At 42.9% G+C, this 19,851-nt stretch overlaps 2 protein-coding genes and 1 non-coding gene across 12 annotated transcripts; all 3 read left to right on the forward strand.

The window, feature by feature from the left end:
* Positions 1-16: 16 nt before the first annotated feature.
* On the forward strand, positions 17-11,015 carry promL (prominin-like). Of its 7 annotated transcripts, XM_070279395.1 has the most exons (16): positions 41-118; positions 1,011-1,202; positions 5,529-5,608; positions 5,676-6,254; positions 6,312-6,459; positions 6,522-6,650; positions 6,707-6,894; positions 6,952-7,116; positions 7,177-7,307; positions 7,374-7,709; positions 7,770-7,879; positions 7,941-8,883; positions 8,940-9,079; positions 9,687-9,746; positions 9,834-10,013; positions 10,720-11,015. In XM_070279395.1, exons 3-16 carry the CDS (start codon positions 5,545-5,547, stop codon positions 10,829-10,831), a joined length of 3,285 nt encoding a protein of 1,094 aa, XP_070135496.1. In that variant the 5' UTR covers positions 41-118; positions 1,011-1,202; positions 5,529-5,544; the 3' UTR covers positions 10,832-11,015. The 7 variants fall into 7 exon arrangements, with proteins under 7 accessions (XP_070135497.1, XP_070135496.1, XP_070135498.1 ...); XM_070279396.1 differs by lacking the exon at positions 1,011-1,202 and having other exon boundaries at positions 17-118; XM_070279397.1 differs by lacking the exon at positions 1,011-1,202 and having other exon boundaries at positions 45-128.
* On the forward strand, positions 4,891-4,963 carry TRNAM-CAU (transfer RNA methionine (anticodon CAU)). Its single transcript has one exon. It is a non-coding gene; the product is annotated as a tRNA-Met (tRNA).
* A 1,189-nt stretch (positions 11,016-12,204) lies between the features above and the next one.
* On the forward strand, positions 12,205-15,176 carry LOC108120054 (prominin-like protein). Of its 4 annotated transcripts, none has more exons than XM_070279401.1 (8): positions 12,205-12,573; positions 12,636-12,743; positions 12,794-13,158; positions 13,210-13,337; positions 13,395-13,560; positions 13,617-13,977; positions 14,029-14,797; positions 14,858-15,176. In XM_070279401.1, exons 1-8 carry the CDS (start codon positions 12,215-12,217, stop codon positions 15,122-15,124), a joined length of 2,523 nt encoding a protein of 840 aa, XP_070135502.1. In that variant the 5' UTR covers positions 12,205-12,214; the 3' UTR covers positions 15,125-15,176. The 4 variants fall into 4 exon arrangements, with proteins under 4 accessions (XP_070135502.1, XP_070135503.1, XP_070135504.1 ...); XM_070279402.1 differs by having other exon boundaries at positions 14,837-14,892; XM_070279403.1 differs by lacking the exon at positions 14,858-15,176 and having other exon boundaries at positions 14,037-14,204.
* The last annotated feature ends 4,675 nt before the right edge of the window (positions 15,177-19,851 follow it).

A 19,851-nucleotide genomic window follows, 5' to 3' on the forward strand; every position in this document is an offset into this window, starting at 1 on the left:
GCTAGGTATTTCAAGTTGCTCCGCCAACGGTCACACTAGACGCGAAAACAGAACTCCACGGTCGTGGGTGAAAATTTCGATCGGAGAATGTGCCAGTGCCTGTGAAAACAAGAAAAAGGTGAATCCAGGTGAATTAAATGGTCGATTAACTGACTGAAACTAGACTCGTGGAGGTCTACTAAGTGCACCCAAAAGTGTCTCAGCAATCAAAACAACCGCCATTCAAGTGTAACGGTGCAAAGGCAAACAAAGAGCCAGAATGTTTCGAAAGGGCGGTGCAGTGATACATACAAACAAGCATGGATATGTTTGTACATAAATACATATATATATATACATATGTAGAAGCAGCATAAGTTCGCGTGCCTGCATATGATTTTCCCATTTAATGGCAAAACGGATATGCAAGTGAATTTGCCTAATTGATTGGGAAACTCTTGGGAGAACTCGGCTAAACTCCAATTGGGGCAGCCAGACCGTACAGGCAGGCCACTGGAAGCTGCGTTGGGAAAACAATCTCATTGCGGCAGAGACAGCGACCTGAATACGTTTTTGTAATCAATTTATTTTCTTTCCAATTCTCGTGACCCATTTTGAAGGGTTACAAGATGGTCTTTCAACTATAAACAAGTGACTTTTCCGGAAATAGCTTTTCTGAGATTCCTAGTTCTGGTTTTGATTTTGAAAACACTTTGTTTTGACTTATCTGTTATACAGTCTTTTACAACTTTTGTACTCCAACATATTCGATAGGGTTTTGAGACAAAATAAGACTATAAATAAACACTAGTTTATAATTTTAATTAAAGTTGCATCCGTGTTTTGCGCTTTTAAGACACCACTCTTGAACCCTTCAGACACCAGTAGAGATATCCAAATTTTTGTTTTAACCCGCTCGGGTCGGTCCAGCATTATTTTTTCGTCGGAATTTCCATAAGAGAGAAGGAACGTTATCCACCAAAATAGTGAACTTGAGTCCCGGTCTCGAACTTATCGGTTCATCCACACAGGAAGCAGCAACATTCCCGAATATTTGGATACTTTTTGAGACGCTCCGCCACTGGCCAGTTTAATTGGATTTGGGACAACGCATCATCATCATCATCATCATCATCGTTATCATCTCCCTGAAACGAAGCCGAAGAGCCCAAGAGCCAGCTTAATTGGCTTAGGCGGGCGGAGGGCAGTCGTTGTCGATGTCGGTGAGTTGGCGATGTGTTTTTGTGCCTGCCTCGGATTCAGCCCATTTATTTCGTTTATTTTCAATTTGCCGAGTTACCCGAATTGCGGTGGCGTCCATTTATCCCATCCGCCCATCCTGTCTCCCATCACCTGCACTCGTCGTCACCTGGACGAAGTGCATAATTAATGTGCGGCACTGCCACTAATTACTTGAGGGAGCTAGCCGCAAGATACACATGCACCCGCATCCACAAGATACATCCCTGACCTGCGTTAGATACAGATACAGTGTGCGTGCGTATGTTTGGCGTGTTTGTGTATTCCAACTCCGAAACGACACCCAACCGAGAGAAATTATGTATTTATAGATACGCAGGCCTATTTCACAGCATACACTTCAAACGGATTTGGGCAGGAAATGGAATTCTACTCGAATAGTCCGCAAATCGGCTAAAATTAGCGACCAATCTAGTCACTCTTAAATGGGTTAATGGGCTGTGATTATTTGGTTAAATATTGAGTAATGTGAGTGACTTGCTGGATTTGTAATTTGGCCATTAAATGGGATTATAGAGTGAGAGTACAAAGATTGTATTTAGATACCAGTTGACGTGGCTGGGTTTGCTTTTAAAGTCTTGTTATCCAAGGAAGCTACTTTTGATAAACTCATACGTAATTCTAGATTCTAGAGACAGTGATTTGTTGAATAAATACTCTCATCTAATGCCATAATCCCCACCAAAATAGATCAAGTTTATCAGGAGTTATATGATATATGTGATAAGGTAGCCCTCTCGCCGATTCATTGAATAAATATACATTTTTATGGTCTATTTTATAATACTGTTCTGTGCTGGCACGTATCTGTATCTCGAGTGTAAATGGCTTCCGTGGCCGTCTCTGCCTCTTTCTTCATTTCCGCCCCTTTCTTCGGGGGCTCCATTACCCGACTTCCTTTGTTTGAATTCGTTCAGTTTTTGATCTAAAGAAGTTTACTTTGTATCTGGTTGGTTGTGTGATTAGCCCATTTCTGCGGTCTCTTTATATGGCAGAGTTGAGTGTGTGAGTCACAGCACCGCCGGTGAAACGAGTTTCTTGCCTTGGCAGGGCAACCTGTTCTCTGGCTGTCTCTTTGGAGCCTCGCACTCGCACCACCTCTATGGTCCATGGTCCACCGGCTGTTCCACATTCGCCAGCCTGATGATGCTCTTAATTTTAATTCCAAATATCAGTTGATTTGGAAGAGATTCTCTTAAGAAACAAGTCATTTATTCTTTTAAAAATAATAGCTTCTAAATGGATCTTTCTTAATCTATCTTGAACCTCTAAGGTTAAATCTCTCATTAGCCTTATCGCTAGTACCAGCTACTACTCCCCTGCTATTAATTTCAATACCCACTTGACACTTTTAGCAGTTCCATGGGAACTATAAAAATATATATATTTTTGTTTAGCAATCAGCGTTTTTTGCCCGACATTGGTTTTAATATTATATGTGAAAATTGCTTCTCATTAATTTATCCTTCACTTTGTATTTAATTCTTTTGTTTATACAGTCGCTCAGATAGCTTCATTAAGTGTGTATTTATTTTTTTGCTGATTTATGGAATACCTGCACTTGACTTCTCCGGTTCAGTAGTAGTTCTTCCGTGCTGGCGACCTAATACTGGTTACTTACCTTTGCCAAATAAGTCTTTTTACTTTGCCAACTTTCTCTGGTTTTGAAAACCAGTTGGCTTCAATCAGCTGGATAGATGTTATTCATTATTTGAAAGAAAAAGCCTCTGTCTGAAAAGGGAAACTTTATTACGCTACCCGGTACTCGCATCACAAAAGGGTATATTGTATCTCGAGGTTATAGCATGTAAGATATCATTGCAGATACTTGCTGGATCTCAACAATGAAGTTTATTCCGACAAATGAGCATATTGTTAGTCTCAGAATTCCCAGAACTCGGTTCATTTTACTACCTGATTATTATTATTACTTTATTTTCCTCAAACCGACAGACACACGCACCAAAAACATAAACAAGAAGATACATTTTATTGTGAGGCATGTACATTATTGGCTTGATTTGTTTTTTAATTTTATTTGTTTACAGCGATCGGAATGGTATTTAAAATTTTTGAGTTTCTGGAAAGTTTTTCGAAATATTTGGAAATATTTTCCATTTGAAATATTTCCCAATAACTTTAACCCTGGGCTAGAGGCTAGAACCTTAACCGCCGGAACTAGGACCTCCTTTGGGTGGCCTTGTGTCGAGAGCTTGCCTGTCCCGCCCACTGTTCAAATGCAGCATCGCAGTCCTTCCGTGCAGCCTCCCACTGCGCATGTCCTGCCTCAGTGTCCTCCCCGAAAGCTGAGCCTGCAAATTGTTTTGTTTTTCTCGGCTCGGCTTTTCACCAAAAAGTTCCACCGCCAGGCATGGCTTAGAATTGAGAAACCCATTCGGTCATTTGCTCATTTGCATGCCACTCTGCCACTGCCTCTGCCACACAGGCGGTGTGGAAAAGCCTAGACTCTGGCAACCTCCTCGTGGACTGCCTGCCTGCATGCCGCTTGTGTCAAGGCCGTTCACTGGCTGCTCCAGTAACGGTATACAGAATTTTCTGCACAGCATCTCCAGCAGCAGTGGCAGCATCAGCGCGCGTCTCTTCCCAAGCGAAACTTCCCGAGTTTTTCCAGCTTCCCAGCTTAGTTCGCTCCCAGCCAGACAACGCGGCGTATACGCAATCGAAACCAAACACTGTCTTGGCTGGTGTGTGTTTGTTGGCCTAGCCTGACCAAATATCAAATAAGAGCCCTGTAGCCAAGAGCCCTGTCAGCAGGTGCAGTGGCATCTATTTTAGCAGACACTCATCCGAAGTAATACCCATCGCTTTTCGGAAAGTAAGCACTGAAAACAGAAACCTCCGAGATAAGCTGGCGGCGAATGCAGTGGAGTGCTCCGAGTTTATTCTGATACATGTGTGTGTGTGTGTCTGTAATGTGTTGGGGTAGCTGTTGACGTTGTCGCCTCTGTTGCCTATGCACTGGAAAAAATAAAGAGTATTAAAAGATTCAACTACTAGATAGATAGCTCCTCTGGTCTTGCTAGAGGTTCTTTCTTGTTAAAACCTTCTTGATTCTTGATTTTTTATAATTATTTGAAATATTTTCTTTCTGTGTGCTCTTGTACTATATTTAATAGTAAAGTGTCAAAGAAGGAGGGCAAGGAGGGCAATAAAGCATAAAACCGACAGCATTGAGCAGCTGAGGACAGACCCTTGGCCGCTTGAGTTTTCCCTTGTCCAGGCCAGCCCAGACCAGGCCAGGCCGCATAAAGTTCATTAAACTTTTCGATTTCTTTGTCTATCTATGACTGTGGAAAGGCAGTCGATGAGAGTGTAACTGCTGCTTGTTGCTTTTTTTTCCAGCAAACCACCATAACTTTACAGTTGCCAGTGGTTGTGAGTGCCTTTGTTTTCCAACAAATGATTTGCATATCCATATAGAGGTTCTCCGATTTGTCATCAAAAATATTCTTAGAATCCACTGCCAGAGCTTCTTAAATAATTTCCAATCAACTCATACACTTGTTTCTTATTTTTTATTATTATTTTCATCTTAAATCTAATTATAGAACTTTATACTCGTTTTGGCGTTAGAACATTCCTGGGAATTAGTTAGCCACAACTGGCGTTATTGCCGGCGCTGAACACATCGCCTCGGTGGCGCAGTTGGCAGCGCGTAAGTCTCATAATCTTAAGGTCGTGAGTTCGAGCCTCACCCGGGGCATGTACATTTTTTTGTTATTTTATTTTTCTTTTTTTTATTACATTTATTTTTAGCTATTTGCATATGCAATTGGTATTTTGTGCAATTTGCTGGCTAATTTTTTTTATATTTTTGTATATTGCGGGTCACTCACGCAACGTTTATGACCCAGTGAGTCATAGCAGAGACTTGCACCTCCTGGACAGGCATAGGTGGTAACACCTGCCCGTCAATATGAGCACTTGCAGTCCTTTTGTGTCGCCACCGGATGGCACTCAAGAAGCAGGGGCTTGAGCCTCTCCAGCCATTGTCATCTTCTTGGCTTTTATTGACCTTAATTGATGTCAAGTGGATGTGTTTGTGAGAGTGTTCCCCAAGTGAACCAATCCTAGCTATCGACGAGTCTTGGGGAGTGGGTTGCGCCCCCATTTATATGTTTTATAACCCCAGCAGAATGTTATGGGAGCAGGACATGCCACTGCCCACATCAGGGTGTGGGCTTTGTCTTATTCATGTTGGGAATCGAAATGCAAATGGCTGGCGAAAAATAGAACTTATAAGCTAATCGGTTTTCGTATCTTTTCAGGCGCCTGGCTTGTGAAATGGGTGTGGACAACTGCACCGAAGGAATTAAGATCAAAAGCTGCACCAGCCTGCCTCTATCGTGTTAGTGAGATTGCTTTAGCTTAACCCAAACCCCAACAACATTGCGATAACACATCATTGTATCCAGCAATGGCGATGAACTCTGCAGATGTGGACGCCACCTCGGCGCCTGGCAAGTCAAAGTCGATGCGCACCAGAAAGCGGCGACAGCGCCGGAGGAGACAGATCGCCTACCTGGTCATTTGTGGCCTGAGTGTGGTCATCTTTGGGTTTGCCCTATCCACGTTGATCCGGCCAGCGGCCGCTCAGGACGAACCGCCGGCCGCTCCCGAAGCGAGCCCCGAAGCCAGTCCGGGAGCCGGACCGGCAGAGGCCAGCCCTGATGCTCCCGGTGGTGGTGGGGGAGGTGGAGACGGTGGAGCCGGAGGCGGAGACGGGGGAGGTGCAGGCCCTGGAGGCGGCGATGGCGGAAGCACATCCAATGGTACGGTTTCGGGACCATGGCGCATGGGATACGCAGGCCATGGAACCACCCACGAACAACTGGGCCAACCTCATTATGCACCAGTGGAGTATAGCGCCTACACGCCAACCTCGAACTATACCCAAGAGCCTGCACCGCCCACGTCGTCCATGAATTCCATCTACAACTTTACGCACTTTCTCTACGACAAGATCCTCTACAGCAATACGCCCATTCCCGATGGTGAGTAGCAGGAACAGTTGCATTTGGAATATTAATTGTAATCGGTGTATTCTTAAGGCTATATTATGGTCAAGAATGGGGACACCTTGGCTCTGGGACCCAAAGTGGAGGAGAACGACTGGCGTGACTTGCTCCGACACTACTGGCTGGTCTTCATCATTGTTTTCCTACTGTTGGTGCTCATCATCGTCATACCATTCATTGCGTAAGTCTAATGATGGATCTTTGGAGTTTATGGATATTAATGGTAGCTCTCCTTTTCTTTAGGATTTGTTATTGCTGCTTCTGTTGCTGTCGCCGGTGCCGCCAAGGCTGTCCGCCATGCACGACCAAGCAGGATGCCCAACGTAGATTCTGCTGTGGCATCTGCCTGCTGTTCCTCATCATTGGACTGATGTGAGTATAGCGTAGCCTCTCCTCTGATTGATCTTAAATATCTTTCGATTCTTTAGCTTTGGCATCATCATTGCTATGGTTACTAATAAGACGCTGGACAATGGCTTTGCCGAAACCACGCAGACCATTAAACGCGGCAGCCAGGATACGTGCACGTTTTTGAAGGACGTCGGCGACCACATGTACCACTTGCTGGTCTACAACTACGAGGAGTTCGAGACCCATGTCACTGACCAACTAAACCGTAAGAATAGCCATAAAGTGGGAAGTGTAGTTTCTAATGCCCACTCTTCCTTTTCAGAGGCCCACAAGCACATCTTTTTGGATTTGGCGGACACATCCGAGAGCAACTCGTTGGCCGAGTTGGAGCGCATCTTGGACAACATGCCAGAGGCCCTCGAATTGATGCGAGAAGTGGAAAAACTGGAAACGGACCTTCGATTCTATGGCGCTCAGTTACGAGATGGTAAGTTACCATTCAACTTTTGAAATATATCCGCTTTGTTCACCAATCTTAAACCCTTAGGTGTTCGAGGCATTAAACGGGACATCAACTTTGCTGTGGCCAATCTCTGCCAACTTCAGGCCTGTCAGAAATTCTTGATCACCAGCAACATTGAGTACATAGACACATCCAATTGTTTACATTTTGACAAGGTAAGTCCTTACTAGCCCATAAGTTTGTAAAGAATGTTTAAAACTAATCTCTAATCTGTATTCCAGATGCCAAACACATCGGCTTATGTTTCGGGAATGGAGGCGATAGTAAATGCGAATTATCGTCTTATTCCTCAAGCGGGTCTGGCGCGCATGCAGAATATCAACGAGAAAGTAAAGGTACACATAGCGAACATTCTCCCGCCCATAGCGCAGGACTTGAACAAGGGCAAGACCACTTTCCGCGATACGGCTACAGATCTACGAAACAAGGTTGAGGCTATGATAAGTGATATCCACCTGAAGTCTGTACGGTCCGGCAAGTCCTTTGACGATGTCTACGAGCGTTTTGGACCGGACCGTTCCGTAATGAGTCTCATTGCCTGCCTACTTATACTACTGGTATGCATATTATATTATTTGAGTCATAGACCTACTTATCCATAAATACTCCCCCATTAGATTCTGTTTATCCTGGTGGTGGCACTGCTCTGCGGATGTTTTGGACGCCGGAGAACTGGATACGGAGACGACTGTTGCAGCAAGGCCACAGGCGCATCTTGTTTACTATTGTGAGTGGTTTGTGCGAGTTATTTCAATGAATATAACTCACTATTATTCCTTTACTTTCAGTGCCATATTGTTAATATTCTGCGTTTTCTCGTTCCTCACTCTGATTGGACTTTTCTACTTTATTGTGGGCTTCGTGACGTACCAGGGTGCCTGTGCGCCATTACGAGATCAGGAGAATAACGCCTTGTTCCGCCAACTGGACTCGGCCATTAACCTGAATGACTATTCGCCCTCGGGTGGCGATGATGACGATCGGCCTCCGATGAGGATGTCGAGTGCAATAAAGGCATGTAATGCCAACCAGACCATATTCAATGTCTTACGCGACAATCGGGTCTACGACATCCGTGATTTGTCGCGCGTGAAAATCTTGACGGAACCGGACGAGGAAGCCGATCCGAACAGGTTCTTCGATGAGGATCTCTCCAAAATCGTATTGTTGACTCAGCAAGAACAAAAAGATCTGACCAGTATAAAGGATACCAACTTGTCCCAATACCACAGCGCCATGTACTTGACGAACCTGTGCAATCAGTTCACCCCCATGAATCTGAATGCTCTCGCCGAGCAAATGTACAAGCTCTCCAACGACCTGGAGTATCCGACGTACGGCTGGGCGAAGGTCTCCTTCTGGAACGAGGGCCTCAACACCAAGGCCTTCCACCGAAACTTTGTGCCCAAGCTGAACAGCATTGTCGAGAAGATGAGACACAACCTGAAAAAGATTGACGAACTGATTTTGTACGACAACCGAGATTTCGCTACCAGCATCGACATCCTGACCACGACCGCCATCGCCTCGGAGCAATTCATCAAGACTCGCGGCAAGGAGTACATAAACACGATCGCCGCCAACATGACCGAATCCATTCACGTGGACTACGATAAGTACGTGGACATGATAATCAATGATGCCGAGAATAGTGTGGGACACTGTGCACCGCTGTCGTACATCTACTATCGTGGAGTCGATCACATCTGCCATCGTCTAGTGGACCCTATTGTGAGTACCTCTTAGTCCTAATCATCCCACTTGTCTAATTAGAATCTCCATTGCAGAATGGTTTCTGGGTGGGCATCCTGCTGTGTGCGCTGCTCCTCCTGCCAATCCTGTTTGTGGCCCACAAACTAATGTGCTTGTACAAGAAGATCTATCCGTATCTAGCTTCCGTTGGAGCCGTCGGAGTGGTTGAGGGCGGGTGAGTTTTTAGGATAAAAATTATCATCATTGTTAGGCGATTATTTGTCCCACCTAAACCCTAAGCTGTCCCATTTGTACGGGTGCCCCCTATGTCCCACCGCCACGGATGATGTGCTCGGGTGGACAGCAAGGTGAATGCGCTTGTCCGAGCCGGCCTAGGGGCGGGGGTGGCGGCATCCAGCCCGAGGACGAGGGTGCATTTAATGCCACCGACGATGAAGATGACGGTATGAAGGACTACGAATACCCAAGTAGCAAAACAGAAGATATCTCGAGCGATGTTACGTCCCAGGCGGACACAGAGATTGAAGTCGAGAAGTCCTCCAGCAAGCACAAGAGGGACTAACACTAGGGGGGCAACCTTCTAGCGGAGCAAGAGCTCGAAGACAAGATTTTATTCATTGACGACTCCATCCAGAACTTAGAATCAAGAATGTCAGCAATCTTGTCAAATTTTTGCATGTCACTAAATTTGCTAGCAGTTGCCAGTTGCACCACAACTTAACCTCCAACCATATTCTTTTCATTTCACTGCTAACCCCAACAAAACCAAAAACAAACAATACTGCACGCATCCGCATCCACATCTGCATCTGCATCCGCAGCAGCGACTATATGTACGACGCTTACAGCGAACGCGATCGTGAACACGTTCCATTGGCAAAGTAAGAGCGATGTCACTTATTTGTAGTTAGTTTCTGGTCAGGATTCAACCTAATCATAATGTCCGTCCCCTCATCTTCCCGGTGTAGTGTCCCCAAGAAGCGGCGCAAGGCCTACGAGCGCCGACGAGAGCAGCAGGACTACTACGAGGACGCCTCGCCCAGTGTGTCGCGGAACCGCTCTGGCGGAGATCGTGGCGGCGGTGGTGGTGGTGGACGGGATGATGCCCCGGGAAGCAGCAGCATGCGCTACAACGACATGGCTCCCACGTAAGTGTCTTCCTAAGAAAGAGTTGTTTTAGAAATCTTTGAAGAAATCCTCAAAAAATTAAAAGCTATTATAATCTTAACCTTAATGAAATTTGTAAAATAAGTTAATGCCGGACTTTTCAGAAATCTATTAGCTGCTTTTTTCATAGACTTCATATAGAGAGCTGCTAATTTTTAATTTTCGTTTAATTTAGCGCTAAAATTGTGGCCTCTGGCGCTCGTCCAAGGGCCTTGGCGGCAGATGGTTTCTTTTAGGCATGGCCAGTACGCTAATCGGTTTGGTTTTCGTTTTTTTGGTAAATTCCGTCAATCCGTGTGCTTCCCCCCCAACCAACCTCGATTCGAGTGGTTTGGTTTCCTTATAGTTTTGTGACTTTATTGGCAAATATTTGTACGAGAAGTTCGTATCGAAACCGTGTACGGATTTTGATCTACCCAAAGCTTATTTATGTGATTTGATTGTGAATCGATGCTCCAGACAAACAGACACTTCTGGAGCCATAAACCCCGTTTCGATAACCCCGAAACTAACACTCCCCATCGGTCCTTAATCTGTGATGGCCGACTAATCCGATTAAACAAAGTTAAATGCTTTTCCCGGTGTTTGCATTTTTCGCTGTTGTGCGTGAGTGGTCGCACTATAAATATTCAATTCGACTTGCATGTGGACACGACCTAATGCCCTATTTTTCTCTACCATTCACAGGCACTGGGACCACGAGCCGCCACGCTACCACAACCCGCCGGCTGCGCCGCCATCCTCGGAGTACGAGCGTCCGCCACCCTACTACTATCCGGGTGCCTCCGAGCAGGACTAAGCGGACGGAGCCAACAGAGAGGAGGCAACATGGAGGAGAGAATGATTTTATTTTGAACCATCGCAGTAACCCGACCCCCAATACCCTACTTCTGTGCCCCCCTTACTGAGACTGTACTTTTAGTTAAAAGCGTAAACGGAAAATAACTGAAATTATATAATTTAAATAAGTAGTATTGTAGCAACATTATGTGGTATCACTTTGGCCCAAAAAGGGCGCGAGAGGATAGCTATTTAATTAAGTTAGAGACGAAGCAAACATTCTTAAAAATATTGTTTCATAATTAATTTGAAAATGTTGCCAAAAGACGAGAGGAGCACGAGTCCGGAGTGGATAGTCCGAGTGGAGAAGATGAAGGAGAAGTTGAAAGAGCCGAGCGGCAGGCGTCGGATCTGATGAGTCCCTTGAAGAAGTTGGCCATTCGCCGGGCCGCACGGCGGCGGAAGCTTTAAGGAATCTCATAATTTTATTATGCACCCAAACACCAACAACACATACACAACAAACATTAAACAACATAAAACATAAAACATAGAACAGTATTTAGCATGCAAAAAAATAATAATAACCGATCTATGGAATCTGTAAACTTCCAGGAAATCAAAATCTGAGAGAAAGAAAAGCAAAATATCTACGATCTATAAACAAAACTGCCATTTTAATTTAGTAAAATCTGAGAAAAACAGTCGACGAGAGAGAGAGTTATTCAATGCATTTAATGTATTTATTTTAGAAAACGGCAAGGCAAACACTAAAAAATAGTAAAGCACTCAAACACTGGAATAAATTCAATATTATACTACCTATCAGATACAGAAAATACCGCTACACGTATTTTAAAACGTTGTCATAGTTTAGTAAGTGAAACCAAAAGGAAAAATCCCCCAAAAACCCTAAAGCATTTAAACGTTTCCAATTGTAATGTCTAGGAACTAAGGGCAAGCTGTAAGTTTCCAAAAAAAGAAAAGATTATTACCCTTGGAAAGAAAAAACATACACGAATCTACACTGACACTAATGGATCATATATTGTATGGATTACACAATTACATAATTTTAGTATTATTATACAATTAAGAATGTATGTTGTATTTTACGATTGACGTACATTGAATGATTTCCGCTTAAGTCAAGTAACCATGTATCAATATTGCCCTGTGCAAGTAAAGATTATCTAATAAGATCCTTTAAAAATGAAAAATCGAATACACAAGACCCCGAGTTGCCAGTCGATCATCGAGCTACGTTGATGGTTGCCTCAGTCGTTTGCAAACATTTTTGTCAATAAACTTCAAGTGGTTTTATGTACGAACATTCTCCAAACATTGAATTGATTTCTAGCCAAGCAATCATTACTTTTAGAATCAGTCTAGAATCAAAAACATGGAAATGAATAGTCCTATTATTTGGGGAGTGATTGGGCTTATTCCATTGTCCTTGATTTACTGTCAACCCAACTATGATTCTGATTATTCGAAGATTACTAATTTGGATCAAAAGAGTACTCCAGAAAAGGGATATGTCGACTCACTGAGTCCCTATTATGTAGTGTCAAATGGATTCACTGGCCTGCTGGTAAGCGATTCACAGAAAATACCCCAAGGATACGTCTCCTCCGATGGCAATGACATTGGACCCAAGGCGGAGGCCGATAAATGGAGAAAGTACTTGGCCTCGCAAAGGATATTAAATATATTTTGTTTGTTGCTGATTTTATGGTTTATAGGGATCATCATCTTTGGGTAAGAGATTACTTTTACTTCTGAGAGTCGTTATAACCAGACCTGCCCTCAACTTCTGCCAGGATAATCTATGCCTTTTGCTGTTCTAAATGCAGAAGTGTACATGTGGCCAGCCCGGGAAAGCGCTATTGCCTGGGTTCCCTCCTCGGCCTCCTAGCTCTGGCCATGATGTAAGAGGTTATGATTTTGTTACTATCCTTTCTTAGCTTCCCGTTTACAGTTTGATCCTTATACTTGCCATCCTTGCCACTGTCCAGTTGAAAAAAAACCTTCAGTCCTTGCCCAGAAAAGGCCATTGCCATACGAGTAACTCAAGTACGACGGTCAATGATGATGGTGACATGATGGACACAATCTCTGAACCGTTGCGAAAGCTTTACGTAAGAAATTACCAGGATCTCCCCAAAAAGGTGGAGGATAGCCTGGAGAATAAACCCCATTCCTTTGGCGAAGTGAAGGCCCTGGCGAAAACCATTCAAAACCTGGGCCAGGGATTTAAAAACCTACCGAAGGTTCAAACACTTCTGGATGATTTTAAAAGGGACTTGGCCAAAGGCAGACGGTTGGCCACTCAGTTAAGGGATGGTGGGTTTCTTATTTTTGTTTTCCTTTCTGTTTGATCCAGGATCTTTCCAGGATTGCGTGGTGTCAAGCGGGAGCTAATGGTGCATCTGATCTCAGGGTGTAAAAACAGTCAGTGTCAGGACTTTTATCGTCAGAATGAGATAAGGATACTGGACCTGGGTTGCCTGCATTATGATAGTGTGAGATCCGATTAGGACTTTATTAATTCAATTTCGATGGATCATATTTTTTCCCAGTTGCCCGATACTGAGGACTTCCTGAAAGGCATTCAGGAGCTATCAAAGAGTACTTTTGCATCATATCCTGAAGAGGCAGCCAAACAATTGCTAAGTATTGCCAGTGCCTTTAAGGATCACCTGAACAGATTGCTTAAAGTAGTCCACGAGGGTTTGGAAAAGGGAGGTACTAATTAAGAGATACTAAACCCTGATTACCTGATACAATTGTAACATCAACAGCTAAGAATCTCCAAGAAAAGCATAAAGCATCCTTGGAAGTTTTCAAAAAAGTGTTGCAGGATAAGAAAGAGGATTCGAAATCAACGATAAGGAAGGCCGCCTCATCCCCACCATTTAAGGCCCTGCGACGCAAGCTCGGCTCCTCCTGGTATGCTACCACGCTAATCATTCTTTGCTTTCTGATGGTGGTGCCGCTGCTCCTCCTCATCAGTCTGCTGATCGTGTTCTCCAGTCCCCGAGTGGCCACCTGGCTTTTATGCCTCGCTACACTCACCATCTTTGTCCTGTTTTGGTTGATCATAATACCTTTGCTTTTCTATCTGGTACATGGGGCTCTTTTGTATCACGCATTCTGTTCTGGGTAATTATTTTATAAAAAATGCTTTAAAGATTAATAATATAAATATTACAGAGGGGCAGGATCATCCAAAGGATTAACTAAGTCTCATTCGGAAACTGATATCCGAAAGGTCCTGCGGCACTGCGTTAACAATGACACCCTTTACAATGCTTTGGGTCTGAAGGATCATTACAACTTGGACGGCTTTCGCAGTGACTTGCTGGACGATATAAACAAGGACCTAAAAAATCTAGAGAGTGCATCAATCCCGACAGACCTTAAGCCCATTCACCCGAAGGCCGACGATGAGGCCCAGAAGCTCCTCAAGAGCAACCTCTCCGGATACAATAGCACCATGTTTACCCAGCATATTTGCAGGCAGCTGGTGCCCGAACCCAAGCCAGGACCTTTGCCGGAGGTGATTCGGAACCTAGAAAGCCTTTCAGGAAGGGTAGATGCCGGCCCCGTCCTGCAAAATCAGGCCATTCACCTAAGGGCTTTCCATAATAACCTGGCTGAACCCTTGCTCAGGATCCTAGAGAAGCTCCTACGTGCCCTCAAGGGTGTGGACAATGTGTTAGCAGGAGGTTTTGGCAGCTTCGCCAAACATATAACCCAAATACTGGCGAAGATCAAGCAGGGCGATGAGTATCTTAACCAGGATATGAATAAGTTCAGTCGCAACATCAACGATGTAGTGGAGAGTAAGCTGGATGACTACATTCGCAAGGTGGACGAGGCCACCCACGATGCGGAGGCGATATGTGAGCCTCTGACTCGCAGAGATTCGAAGGCCATGAAGGATTATACGGATCTATGCAACCGCATTGTTAAACCCATAGTAAAAGTATATATTTTTGTAGTTTACTATTTTTAATAGTTTATCCTCCCCCCCTTTTAGAATGGAATCTGGTTTGGGCTATTCCTTTTCGCCTGCCTGCTGCTTCCTGCCCTGTTCTGTACCCACTACTTGCGATGTGGTCTGAGGGGTTTGGGCTTCCGTTCCGCCGCCACACTGGTTTCCGTGGGAGAGGAGAACCTTGTGGCCCCAACTATGATTCCGGTGTCCTTGCCTCGCTGCTACTGCTATAAATACTTGCCCGCCCATCAGGAATCGAATGTGGATGACGACTTCTATTGGGATGTGGCCAAACACAAGAGGGAGTAGGATAAGTTTTATATGTTTTCCATTCTGCCAATAATGAAGACGACAGAAATGAAACAAAACTTCGTGTTTAGCTCGGCTAACCCTTGGCGGATTTACAAATTGAATACCTTCCCTACCTTTAAATGGAGCAGAAGTGGGGAAATTAGGAAATCCCACAATATACCCCTCTTTGGGGGTATCCATTAAACTAATTCAAGGTATTTCCCCACTTTTGTATACAATCAGGATATAAAGTACCATTTAGTAATCAGCGAACCAAGAAGCTACTTTCCTCATTCAAAACATTGCCTAAATGTGGTTTTTAAATTTTTCGAATTTTTTCCTAGGGATACCCCTACAAAATGGTAGGTTTTCCTGATTTCCCCACTTTTGCTCCATCCGATGGCCATAGCTCTGCCAATTCGTATTTGATCAGGATATAAAGTACCATTTAGTAATCAGCGAACCCAGAAGCTACTTTCCTCATTCAAAACATTGCTTAAATGTAGTTTTTAAATTTTTCGAATTTTTTCCTAGGGGTACCCCTACAAAATTGTAGGTTTTCCGGATTTCCCCACTTTTGCTCCATCCGATGGTCATAGCTCTGCCAATTCGTATCCGATCAGGATATAAAGTACCATTTCGTAATCAGCGAACCTAGAAGTTACTTTCCTCATTCAAAACATTGCTTAAATGTGGTTTTTAAATTTGTCGAATTTTTTCCTAGGGATACCCCTACAAAATTGTGGGTTTTCCTGATTTCCCCACTTTTGCTCCATCCGATGGCCATAGCTCTGCCAATTCGTATCCGATCAGGATATAAAGTACCATTTCGTAATCAGCGAACCTAGAAGTTACTTTCCTCATTCAAAACATTGCCTAAATGTGGTTTTTAAATTTTTCGAATTTTTTCCTAGGGGTACCCCTACAAAATTGTAGGTTTTCCTGATTTCCCCACTTTTGCTCCATCCGATGGCCATAGCTCTGCCAATTCGTATTTGATCAGGATATAAAGTACCATTTAGTAATCAGCGAACCCAGAAGCTACTTTCCTCATTCAAAACATTGCTTAAATGTAGTTTTTAAATTTTTCGAATTTTTTCCTAGGGGTACCCCTACAAAATTGTGGGTTTTCCTGATTTCCCCACTTTTGCTCCTTCCGATGGTCATAGCTCTGCCAATTCGTATCCGATCAGGATATAAAGTACCATTTCGTAATCAGCGAACCTAGAAGATACTTTCCTCATTCAAAACATTGCCTAAATGTGGTTTTTAAATTTGTTCAATTTTTTCCTAGGGATACCCCTACAAAATTGTGGGGTTTCGTGATTTCCCCAATTTTGCTCCATCCGATGGCCATAGCTCTGCCAATTCGTATTCGATCAGGATATAAAGTACCATTTCGTAATCAGCGAACTTAGAAGTTACTTTCCTCATTTAAAACATTGCTTAAATGTGGTTTTAAATTTGTCGAATTTTTTCCTAGGGTTACCCCTACAAAATTGTAGGTTTTCCGGATTTCCCCACTTTTGCTCCATCCGATGGTCATAGCTCTGCCAATTCGTATCCGATCAGGATATAAAGTACCATTTCGTAATCAGCGAACCTAGAAGTTACTTTCCTCATTTAAAACATTGCTTAAATGTGGTTTTTAAATTTTTCGAATTTTTTCCTAGGGGTACCCCTACAAAATTGTAGGTTTTCCGGATTTCCCCACTTTTGCTCCATCCGATGGTCATAGCTCTGCCAATTAGTATCCGATCAGGATATAAAGAACCATTTAAATTGGTTCTTTATATAAATGTAGTTCTAGATATAAATGTAGTTTTTAAATTTTTCGAATTTTTTCCTAGGGGTACCCCTACAAAATTGTGGGTTTTCCGGATTTCCCCACTTTTGCTCCATTCGATGGTCATAGCTCTGCCAATTCGTATCCGATCAGGATATAAAGTACCATTTCGTAATCAGCGAACCTAGAAGTTACTTTCCTCATTCAAAACATTGCTTAAATGTGGTTTTTAAATTTGTCGAATTTTTTCCTAGGGATACCCCTACAAAATTGTGGGGTTTCGTGATTTCCCCACTTTTGCTCAATCCGATGGCCATAGCTCTGCCAATTCGTATTCGATCAGGATATAAAGTACCATTTCGTAATCAGCGAACCCAGAAGCTACTTTCCTCATTAAAAACATTGCTTAAATGTGGTTTTTAAATTTTTCGAATTTTTTCCTAGGGTTACCCCTACAAAATTGTGGGTTTTCCTGATTTCCCCACTTTTGCTCCATCCGATGGCCATAGCTCTGCCAATTCGTATCCGATCAGGATATAAAGTACCATTTCGTAATCAGCGAACCTAGAAGTTACTTTCCTCATTCAAAACATTGCTTAAATGTGGTTTTTAAATTTTTCGAATTTTTTCCTAGGGGTACCCCTACAAAATTGTGGGTTTTCCTGATTTCCCCACTTTTGCTCCATTCGATGGTCATAGCTCTGCCAATTCGTATCCGATCAGGATATAAAGTACCATTTCGTAATCAGCGAACCTAGAAGTTACTTTCCTCATTCAAAACATTGCTTAAATGTGGTTTTTAAATTTGTCGAATTTTTTCCTAGGGATACCTATACAAAATTGTGGGGTTTCGTGATTTCCCCACTTTTGCTCAATCCGATGGCCATAGCTCTGCCAATTCGTATTCGATCAGGATAAAAAGTACCATTTCGTAATCAGCGAACCCAGAAGCTACTTTCCTCATTAAAAACATTGCTTAAATGTGGTTTTTAAATTTTTCGAATTTTTTCCTAGGGTTACCCCTACAAAATTGTGGGTTTTCCTGATTTCCCCACTTTTGCTCAATCCGATGGCCATAACTCTGCCAATTCGTATCCGATCAGGATATAAAGTACCATTTCGTAATCAACGAACCTAGAAGTTACTTTCCTCATTCAAAACATTGCTTAAATAAGGTTTTTAAATTTTTCGAATTTTTTCCTAGGGGTACCCCTACAAAATTGTGGGTTTTCCTGATTTCCCCACTTTTGCTCCATTCGATGGTCATAGCTCTGCCAATTCGTATCCGATCAGGATATAAAGTACCATTTCGTAATCAGCGAACCTAGAAGTTACTTTCCTCATTCAAAACATTGCTTAAATGTGATTTTTAAATTTGTCGAATTTTTTCCTAGGGATACCCCTACAAAATTGTGGGGTTTCGTGATTTCCCCACTTTTGCTCCATCCGATGGCCATAGCTCTGCCAATTCGTATTCGATCAGGATATAAAGTACCATTTCGTAATCAGCGAACCCAGAAGCTACTTTCCTCATTAAAAACATTGCTTAAATGTGGTTTTTAAATTTTTCGAATTTTTTCCTAGGGTTACCCCTACAAAATTGTGGGTTTTCCTGATTTCCCCACTTTTGCTCCATCCGATGGTCATAGGTCTGCCAATTCGTATCCGATCAGGATATAAAGTACCATTTAGTAATCAGCGAACCTAGAAGTTAGTTTCCTCATTCAAAACATTGCTTAAATGTGGTTTTTAAATTTGTCGAATTTTTTCCTAGGGTTACCCCTACAAAATTGTGGGTTTTCCTGATTTCCCCACTTTTGCTCAATCCGATGGTCATAGCTCTGCCAATTCGTATCCGATCAGGATATAAAGTACCATTTCGTAATCAGCGAACCTAGAAGTTAGTTTCCTCATTCAAAACATTGCTTAAATGTGGTTTTTAAATTTGTCGAATTTTTTCCTAGGGGTACCTCTACAAAATTGTGGGTTTTCCTGATTTCCCCACTTTTGCTCCATTCGATGGCCATAGCTCTGCCAATTCGTATCCGATCAGGATATAAAGTACCATTTCGTAATCAGCGAACCCAGAACTTTCCTCATTCAAAACATTGCTTAAATGTGGTTTTTAAATTTGTCGAATTTTTTCCTAGGGGTACCCCTACAAAATTGTGGGTTTTCCTGATTTCCCCACTTTTGCTCCATTCGATGGTCATAGCTCTGCCAATTCGTATCCGATCAGGATATAAAGTACCATTTCGTAATCAGCGAACCTAGAAGTTACTTTCCTCATTCAAAACATTGCTTAAATGTGGTTTTTAAATTTGTCGAATTTTTTCCTAGGGATACCCCTACAAAATTGTGGGGTTTCGTGATTTCCCCACTTTTGCTCAATCCGATGGCCATAGCTCTGCCAATTCGTATTCGATCAGGATATAAAGTACCATTTCGTAATCAGCGAACCCAGAAGCTACTTTCCTCATTAAAAACATTGCTTAAATGTGGTTTTTAAATTTTTCGAATTTTTTCCTAGGGTAACCCCTACAAAATTGTGGGTTTTCCAGATTTCCCCACTTTTGCTCAATCCGATGGCCATAGCTCTGCCAATTCGTATCCGATCAGGATATAAAGTACCATTTCGTAATCAACGAACCTAGAAGTTACTTTCCTCATTCAAAACATTGCTTAAATGTGGTTTTTAAATTTTTCGAATTTTTTCCTAGGGGTACCCCTACAAAATTGTGGGTTTTCTTGATTTCCCCACTTTTGCTCCATTCGATGGTCATAGCTCTGCCAATTCGTATCCGATCAGGATATAAAGTACCATTTCGTAATCAGCGAACCTAGAAGTTAGTTTCCTCATTCAAAACATTGCTTAAATGTGGTTTTTAAATTTGTCGAATTTTTTCCTAGGGGTACCTCTACAAAATTGTGGGTTTTCCTGATTTCCCCACTTTTGCTC

The sequence above is a fragment of the Drosophila bipectinata genome, chromosome 3L, assembly GCF_030179905.1.
Source record: "Drosophila bipectinata strain 14024-0381.07 chromosome 3L, DbipHiC1v2, whole genome shotgun sequence".
NCBI lineage: Eukaryota > Metazoa > Arthropoda > Insecta > Diptera > Drosophilidae > Drosophila > Drosophila bipectinata.